This window comes from Hordeum vulgare, chromosome 6H (genome assembly GCF_904849725.1).
Source record: "Hordeum vulgare subsp. vulgare chromosome 6H, MorexV3_pseudomolecules_assembly, whole genome shotgun sequence".
Classification (NCBI taxonomy): Eukaryota; Viridiplantae; Streptophyta; class Magnoliopsida; order Poales; family Poaceae; genus Hordeum; species Hordeum vulgare.
This window is the reverse complement of record NC_058523.1, coordinates 62,314,804-62,324,251: the sequence shown is the minus strand read 5'-3', so window position 1 is coordinate 62,324,251 and position 9,448 is coordinate 62,314,804. Positions and strand designations below refer to the sequence as shown.

Sequence of the window (9,448 nt, the reverse complement as noted above, 5' to 3'; positions counted from 1 at the left end):
TGGAAGCCGGCATCGTGCATGTACGTGGGTTAGTGGATAGAGTAGTGGCGCATGCACGATTAGATCCTGGCTGTCTCAAGTGTATATATACCCCAGCCTAGAGCTTAATCAAATGCGTTGAACCTAATCTCTGTCTCTCTCACTAAACACCAAGACTGGGAGCTGGAACTGTCTTGAGTTCACCGTCTCCCATGAACAAAAAATAGCCCTAAAAGGGACGTCAACCCTCAAACCAACTGGGCTCCAAGATGTATGTCATGTGTGGCTACTGTCTGAGCTGCACGAGAGAGTGAATAGATGAATTGCCTAGCGATATCATACTAGCTCAGTAGCAATAACGATAACTGAATCTCGCCCCAAAAATCGATAAATGAATCTACGGATTTTCACTTGCAGGTAAAACTGATTTTTTTTAGTAAAATGGGAAAAAAAATGAGAATTGAGGTTACTCAAAGTTTGCACATCGACATGGTTCCAAACCAAACATTTTGAACCCCGAAAAGTATATAACTCCAACCCATTAAAACCAGTAACAACTGCCCTTGTATACTAAGTAACAACGAAGACGCACTTCAATGTGACACACAGTAACGACCACGGTTGAGGCCCCTTGTCGGCTAGAACCCTAGACTAGAGCCACTACTTTTCTTTCTCTTCTCCTTCTCTACACTATTTCTTCTATATGTTTTAGTAACTCCTATCGACAACACGCAAACGGAGCGTCGCATCCGCACCCGGAATTTCAGATGCCAGGCTGTGATTTGTCCTTCAGCTCGGCGGTTGGCACGAGAACCACTAGTTGGCTCTGCAGGTCGCGCTCTGTGGTTCCAGCGCCGCCTGGTGCTGCTGATGATGATAGCATGTCCCCCTTCAGTCTCTGCAGCCTATGCTCGAGTCCGCACACGTTCTGGATCACATCCAGGAAAGGCTGGTCGCTGGAAGTCCGCCTCACGTCCTCGTGAGAAGCGACTCTCTCCTCGGTATAGATGTCGCGGTTTGCTAGCATCACGTCCAGGAAAGGGTCGTCCTCGAAGGCCACCGGATCATCCCGAGAGGCAGCTCTGTCGCTTGTGTTGATGGTGGGATAGGATAGGATCGCATCGAAGAAAGGGTCATCGGAGGGCCCTGTGTCCTCCTGAGAGACAGCTCTATGCTCAGTGTTGATGATGCGATCTGCTAGATGAGTAGGGTGTGTGTTCAAGACAGGCTTGGTTGTAGGTGATGTACTCTCCTGCAAACACGTTAGGAGTACACTCAGTTGAACGAATCTAATCAGAGTACATTATTCTAGGTGGAGGTCATTATTAGTTCATATTATATCTGCAAATTACCCAAGATAAACAATCAAATTTTTGTCTTTGTACCTTGACTTTGGCGGTCAGGCACAAGGGAGCTCCTTTATCGTGTACCCGCCCCCTCACAGTTCTACTGGTTGATTCGGGCTTCCTCTCAGGAATCCCTTGTGGATGTGTAGGTACACTGATGATTTCAGACGCGGGAAGAAGATATGAATTGTCCACTGAATCAACCTTGCCTGAACTTCCAGATTTCCCTGCACTCCGTCTCGATCTTTTGCTGGGGCCAGCAACACGGCTATTTCCTTCAGCCTGCAGACAGCACTAGTGTTATGCAAACTGTGTGTTGAAAATATTTGACCACAAGATATACCTAAAGAAAAAACACTGAAACTGGAATGGAATCAAAACATATGCTGTGACGAAGGAGCGCAGTACTTGAAAGGTAGTTCAGTCCCATATGTACTTCTGTAGGTAAATCCATCCAAAGTTATAATTTGTCATTTGTGCAGTTTTAAAAACCAAAGATTCAAGTATGGAATGAGACCTTCAAAAAGTTGACTTTTTAACCCTAACACCCTTGAAAGTTTACATTTCCACCTTTAACTCTAAAACTGTTTGAATTGTAACCTCAAACTATTGAAATAGTCCACTTTTCGACTTCGGCTGGTTTCACAAGGAGTTGTGGATGACATGGATGACACTGTCGTGTTGCTGCCATGAACAATAAAAAACACCCAAAAAACAATCTAAAAAAACTATATCATCCCAATAGAAAATTTGCACAGAAAAAATTGTCTGAAACAAAGAAAAAGAATGGTATCTGATGGCATGGCAACAACATGGCATTGAGGTCGTCAGTCCAAAATCAAAATTACTTGAGAGAGAAGTGTGGACTGTTTGGTTGCATTTCAAAAAGTTCTACGGTCCAAGGTTGAGAACAGGAACCTTCCCAACCCTGAACTTTTGTGATTATTCAGGGTCAAAAATTGGAAAAAATATATATCTCTGTTTAGTACCTTCCATTTAGGTGACATCTGGAATGTTTGCAATATAGCAAACAGAAATAAGAAAAGTAAGCAATATCCAGAATTGTATCGAACACGGGAGACCATGTGAGAATGCAGCACATGCTAAAGACTCAACGAAAATACCGAGTATGAATAATTATGAGTTAGAAATGCATGCCTTCCGATCTCTGAGAGCAGCACACCTTGTATTTTTGAACCACTTGTCAATCTGTAAATGAATCAGACATTGGTTAGTGACTCTTTTCAGGTTATACTTCTCTACTTGTAATATGCTATATTTATGATACTCCCTCCGTTCCTAAATATAAGGTGTATTAGTTTTTGAAGAAGTCAAACATTATCTATGTTTGATCAACTTTATAGCAAAATATATAAATATTGGAAGTACTAAATATATAAAATATATAAAAAAATCATGGAGAATCTAGTGACAATGATTTGGTATTCTAGACATTGATATTTGTCTATAAACTTTGTCAAAGTTAGAGAAGTTTGACTTTTTGGAAAAATAATACACCTTAGTATTTTATAAGAGACGAAAGAGTGACCAACAGTGGCGATTCCATGTGTTGGTGGCGGGGTCAGCTGACCCCACAGCGTTTGAAGAAAACAGCCTAGAAACACTTCATTTACTGTACATCGTGAAGAAAAAAAATTCAAAAAAATAGCAATGAGCCCACAGATTCTTGAAGCTGGCTTCACCACTGGTGGCCAACTATACTATGAATCTGACCTTACTGATATGAATAGTGATTATAATATATATACATACATACGTATGGCCCAGTCAGCGTCAAAGGGTGATTGACTAGCAAAATGAGATACGCATGTCAATAAGCATGTGTAGGTGATTGACTAGCAGACTGAGATACGCATGTCAATAAGCATGTGTCAGTAAGCTGTAATCAGTAATACACAGCTGTGAAATTTATTGAATCCAATATTACTCACCTTTTCAAATGAAATACCCAATTCTGTTGAGAGATTCTCTTTCACCTCCCGGGTTGGAAGCTCGCTTTCAGCAAAAGATTTGCGTAGTACCTAGTTTAGCAACATGAAGAGGATATTAGAATGCAGTAAGCAAGAGTGAACCTGATGTGAAGAACACATATCCACAGGTACAGGCACAATAAACCCAATGAGGAATCTCGTTATAGTCATCAGTAGGAGCACAGATTATATGAAAATGCGTCTCTGCACACATTGTCGGTAGAGGCACCCCAAAGTTTTCGAGATTTACGATTTTACTTCCAATGGATGTAGTTCATGCTATACATGTGAACATGTAAACCTTCAACCAAAAATTGAGACCATCTATGGGCAGCAGAAGAAAATATACTTTAAACTGCAACACTGTTAACTCGACTCATTTTTGTGTAGGCTAAAGTTGGTTTTGAATGAAAAGCTTTACATGCTAGGATGAACTGCATTCTAATTTCTTTGCAACTTCGGCGGCCTCTACCAATGTTAATTAGCTAAAAATAACAAAACAGTATTGGTTCTTCAGAATTTTTTTCTGACTATTAATTATTTAAATAAGAATAAAACAATATGATAAAATTACCAATTTTTGGGCAGACCAGTATAAAACCCATGCACGGCATAAAGAGTACACCCAAAAGTTTAGTAGCAACCACTTGGGCGCATCTGATAAGGACACCATCAGTGATCATACAGGCAAGCACCTCCCCCCCCCCCCCCCCCCCTCTCTCCTCTCTTGCAACCCCCTTCTCCAAAACACATATAGCGGCGCAGATCCCCTTCTGCGGAGGGACGAAAGGGAGCGCAGCACAAGAGGTGGGCTCGAAGGAGGTGCACAAGATTGCGGAGGCAACTGGTAACAGATTGGGTGCCACCTTGTGCCCTTGTGCGACACGGAGCTCACATTGTGGTTGAGCTCGAGGCAGCGGAACCACCTCCTGAAGATGAGGCTGCCCTCCATCCTATCCCTCCACAGCAAGGGCAACGGATAGGAACTTCGCCGCACGTATGTGGGCAATTAGACAGTGTTGCTATCTGTGTGTCGGAGGACCGCAAGAGTGATGTGGAGGGAGAAGGCTCGCATATACAACGGCCAATGATGTCTTGATCAGAATGTGGTGGCTGTTGTCTCTCCTTTTCGGAGTAGTCCACACCATGCACGGGTTCTTTTTACTGTTTTGCCCCAAATTCGAGGTGTCTGTATCTTAATTAAAAGGCAGAGCTCCATGCACGGGTTCTTTTCAATGTTTACCTGAACTGCCTCAGGAGGAATTCTGAAAAGTTTTCTCCTCTGCGGTTGGACTTTCTCATTTGATTTTACATCTGAGAAACCCTCGGCAGACTTAACTCCAACACCAGCTGAATCCACTCTTCTTTTCTTTCTCTTATTACTAGTACCCCAATCTTCATCTTCACTCTGCTTTTCATTGTCAGTCAGCTTTCCAAACATTTCCTGTGAAGGGTGAAAAGCAGTTAAAGTCCCAACCTTTTGAACCAACTTGATGCTGATGAACAACTTACTCAAGGTGCAACTAACACACAACACATGGCTAACTCAAAATGCAGTTCCTAGAATTGCAGTATAAAAAATGTTCTGCTTAGCAAAATACACCTCATTAAGTCTTTTATAATCAACCTCTTTCTTTGGCCTTTGGTAGGTAAGCATCTCGGCAGCATCATCATCCCCAGAATCAATTCCTAAATTTGAATTGGTGTGGTAGAATCCTTCCGCATCAGTGAAATCTGCTGATATAAAGCCTGGAATATCATCGTTTGGAGAATAAAGCGGACTTCCTGAACAATTGGACTGATCAGATATCCTTTCTTCACCACTATCCAGGCTGCTGCTTGTGAAGTCATTTTCTTCAGGGTCATAGTCCTCATCACCTGAATACTCAGATAACCAATCCTCTCCTAGTCCATCCTCAGAGTCCATCTGTTCAGTTGCTTCCTTAAAAATATCCTATAGAAAGCTAGTGTCAACATGGTCTGAATAGGGTAACATCCTTCAATGTAAAAACGATAAAAGAAGTGGATGCAAAAAAATGAGAGGGCGGGGCAGGGGGCTTACTTTAGAGGGACACATCACTGTAAGGCTCATTCCCAAATGTGCATTAACAGCTTCTAAAATTTTCATCTTGCACAAACAGAATTTACAAAGCCATCCAGGACCACCAGTAGGAAGACCTGAGAGATTGCACAATACAGAGACAGGTACGTTATAAACCATAAACTAATTAGGACTACAACATCTACAAAGACATATTAACAAATACAAAACGCATATCGATGCGATGCGGAGCAAACAGCCGCAGGAGGCAACAAGAATGTATATATAATTCAGAATGGAACGTACAGCATGAGTGTGTGCTATTGCAAACTAGATCAACGTAGTAATTATTACCTGATTTCATCTTTTGATTTGATTTAAAGGAGAATAATATTAAGATTATTATTCTTACACAATTTCTGCATACAAAAACATTTAACAGCTTTTGCATATTGCATAACAGCAGAGATTAGACTCCACAGTTCAGTTTGTTTTCCAGCATTTGAGCTCACCTTCCAGAGTTATTTGATGTTACCCGATGGTTACATCAGTCCAATGGATACAACACAAAAGGAAAGGATTGAATGGATAAAACTATGAACACCAACATGAGTACATGACATGAAAATTATTAATAATGTAGGCAATGATGATATGCTAGGGAGTAAGAAACTAGGAGACATTTAAAAAAAAACACAACTAAATCTAGAAACTTACTTAATAAAGATCAAACTGAGATCATTTAGTACTGGAAAACATAGTTTCATCATTTGCATCAGTGCAGAACTACAGATATCTTTTAATTCCATTTGCTACTGTATTTGCACAAGAAACACAGAGACAAAATCAGAAACAGAAGAAGTGTTGTTTAGGTGATCAAGATGATTGCGAAGCTTTACACCAATCAAGGATGCACATATGCGTGTTACAAAAATATGTGCAACCTAATAGTTTGAAAACAAAACCAAGAAAAAATTACCCACTTTTGTCTAGAGGAGGTTCTGAACATTTCTGATGGTACGCCATTTTGCAGGGCCCTTCACAGAAGATAAATTTATTGTTGGGAACTGATTCAGGAGATTTGCATCTTGAACATATGGTCTAGCAAAGAGAATATTGATAATCCATCAGTTGCATAATCATGTGGAAGTAGGGAGTATGACTGATTTGATGATATACATACATTATCAGGGTTAACAGACTCATCTGGAGGCATCACGGAATCTTCCATGCTCCCACTTGAACTATACAAATCAAGTTGATGGATAATATCACGGATAGCAATTTTGCATTTAATGATCTGTTTCTTAGCACGCTGTAGCTCCTTATCTGGCTTTAATTTCTCTCGGCTGTTTGGAAAAGCACACCTTCAATTAATATAACTAGCACTCTTATTTTACTATAAGAAACTTCAAAGCAAAAGAGCAAAAAAAGTAAGGGGATCATATCCAGCAAGAGTAAAGTGCGCAACATAGATTAACGAACAAGAATATGAACTGTTTGCATGATTTTATCATGACAACTGAAAGGCAAATCGGACTTAGCTTACTCTACTTAGTGACAGAAGCTACTCCACTATACTTCTATTATCTCAAGAAATGGACATGGACATCATGTTGTCAAACTAATCAAGTCCGATGGGTATTTCCCACAAATAATTATTTTTAAATTTTAATAGATAAGTTGGCCACTACCGATGAACTTAGGACGGATTGTGATCCTCCTATATAAGAAACAAACAGCAAGTGGTTAAAACCATATGAATTTTCATATGATTTAAAAGTGTAAAATATTTACAAACCTCATATATAAATTCATGTGCATAATTGTTCTAAACAAACTGGAGTAGCCTAAAACTGTGTCATACTTCGCATTTGTTCATGCTAGAATTGATAAGATATCTACAGGTACCCTTTTCCTTTTTTATTAATTGACATGTAAGATTATATGGATTTACGATTTTCCTTTACCAGCAGTAGACAGCAGTGAGAGAGAGAGAGTGTGGTCACACCTGTGCCCATTCCAGCCATCTCCAGAGTATGCATCTATTAAATTCTGCTCCGTTTTTATTTTGACCAGCAAATAGCTCGCCCTTCTTTCCATGCGACTTGCCTCGTCACAATCAGTGTTGTGCCTTCTCCGTTTCCGGTTCCTCCTCCTGACTGGTCCTGTTGCAGTTTTTCCAGTAGCAACATTTGAAGCCTGCCGCTTGCTCAGAGGACTACGATAATACTTGTTCTTTACATATTTTGCCAGATTAACATTCCTGACTGTTCTTACTGTTCTCTTGGGAGGAGAACAATGATCTGGCTTATAACTGCTGGAGGTGTTGTGGCGAGTTGGCCTTTTTGCTGAAGAAACCAACTCAGAAGAGGACGGTTTCCTACGTTCTGATGATCTTCTAGGAATGGAGCATACCGACTTCTTGTCTGAATTATTCATTGTCAGAACTTGATAGTATCACATCCGACTGAGTCCTTTACCATAAAAGAATATGTTAATTGGAAAGCTGAATGGGACATCATGATGAGTATTTGTTGAAATTATTTAACATATTCCACAGTAACAAGGAAATGCTCTGGCCATACAGTGTTAAGAGCAAAATAGACATTTTCTCCTTTCCCACTGTCTGTATTCAACATGCTCAGTTATTAGTCATACACCTATTACTAAGACATATATTGAGTGCACTTGGCACAAGCTAGCTATAAAAAAACGAAAGCAGACAGCAGTACAGGGCTATGGACTGCCATCATAGTGCCAAGGTGCATAACACAATTAATCGCCATATATGCACCCATGCCAGGCCCAGCGCAACACGACAAGCCACCGAGAGCACGAGCATAGCATGAGAAGGTGCTCCACGGTCTCAGGCTCGGCGGCGTTGTGTACAACCATCAAGCAATGGTGCTTCAGGGCAGCCAGCCGAAGAAATGGCGTCCTGACAAATAAGAAGGATGCCATCGTCGCCAAGGGATCAATTGGGGACACTGAGAAGTCAAACCCAACCAGAGCATCACATTCCACGACAAGCCTTACTCGAAACGGAACTTCCTGCCTGGTAGTAGCAGCTCTACGGCATCTAAAAGATTCATACAGGGTACAACTAGACTTCCCCCCCTATACCCATGTGAGACAAACGATTTGCGCGTCTGCATCGCTTTGAGCCGCCACCATAGCTTACTCTAGCATCCGCCATAGTTCACCATTTTCGGGCCCCGTGGACTGGACAGGCGTGATACCCTGCCGGTCGTCGGCGCATCTCACCCAGGTCTCATGACCGCCGGTCTTGCTCGGAGCGAAGGGAAGACCAAGAAGACGGCTAGCAATGCGAGGAGGGCCAGGGGTTCCTTACCGAGAGCTGAGGCCCCGGTGGATCTCCGCTCCAAGCAAGCCCAGCAGAGGAGGAGGAGGAGGGGGAGGAGATCCGAATTCCTCCAATTGGAAGCCGGCGGGGGCGCTCCGGCGGGAGGGCAGCGCGCGGGAGGCGGCCGGCGAGGCGACGCGGGCCGGAATCTGGGGAGGCAAATCTGGGAGGGGGGCGGTGGGGAGGAAGGGGAGAAGGTTTATGGGAAGAAGACGGCACGAGTGTAAACGGGGATTAGAATTGGAATTTAGTAAAGCACAATTCCAAATGGCAGAGTGGCTACCGAGGTTAGCCAGGCACATCTCCAGATGGGCGTGGGCATTCATTTTGTTTATTACTCCCGTAAAACTGCAGATGGGCCCATATGCAGCACCACGCATGCGGGTGTAAAACTTCTAGGAGTAGTAACATTTTGGGCTCTTTGGTTTGCATGACTCTAATAATAAATCTTAAAAGGTATAAAAGGAAGGGGGGAAATACGGGAATTAGATGAATGCGCGTGTAAAACAGAGAACCAGAAAATATAGAAAATTGTAGTAAAAAGGGAAAATATAGGAAATTTATACTCGTGTTTGGTTCACATGCATAGGAGCCACATGAAAAGGTATAATTAGGATACCCAAAAGCTAACGCCCACACGTGTGGGCGTTTGTAATTTGCCCACACATCTTTATTATCATTCATTTTGCCTGTCAAAACAAATGACATCAGTGAAAATCTTATT

The 9,448-nt window shown here is 41.9% G+C and overlaps 1 protein-coding gene across 3 annotated transcripts; it reads right to left on the bottom strand.

Moving 5' to 3' along the window:
* Window positions 1–486: 486 nt before the first annotated feature.
* Window positions 487–8,982, bottom strand: LOC123401210 (pathogenesis-related homeodomain protein). 3 transcript variants are annotated; one of them, XM_045094945.1, is made up of 11 exons: window positions 8,713–8,982; window positions 7,369–7,834; window positions 6,541–6,706; window positions 6,341–6,458; window positions 5,379–5,494; window positions 4,920–5,270; window positions 4,560–4,760; window positions 3,278–3,367; window positions 2,484–2,534; window positions 1,365–1,607; window positions 487–1,231 (listed from the first exon to the last, which is right to left on the bottom strand). In XM_045094945.1, the coding sequence occupies exons 2-11, from the start codon at window positions 7,797–7,799 to the stop codon at window positions 743–745; spliced, it is 2,256 nt and encodes a 751-aa protein (XP_044950880.1). In that variant the 5' UTR covers window positions 7,800–7,834; window positions 8,713–8,982; the 3' UTR covers window positions 487–742. The 3 variants fall into 3 exon arrangements, with proteins under 3 accessions (XP_044950880.1, XP_044950882.1, XP_044950881.1); XM_045094947.1 differs by having other exon boundaries at window positions 4,944–5,270; XM_045094946.1 differs by having other exon boundaries at window positions 7,369–7,827; window positions 8,713–8,845.
* Window positions 8,983–9,448: the final 466 nt, after the last annotated feature.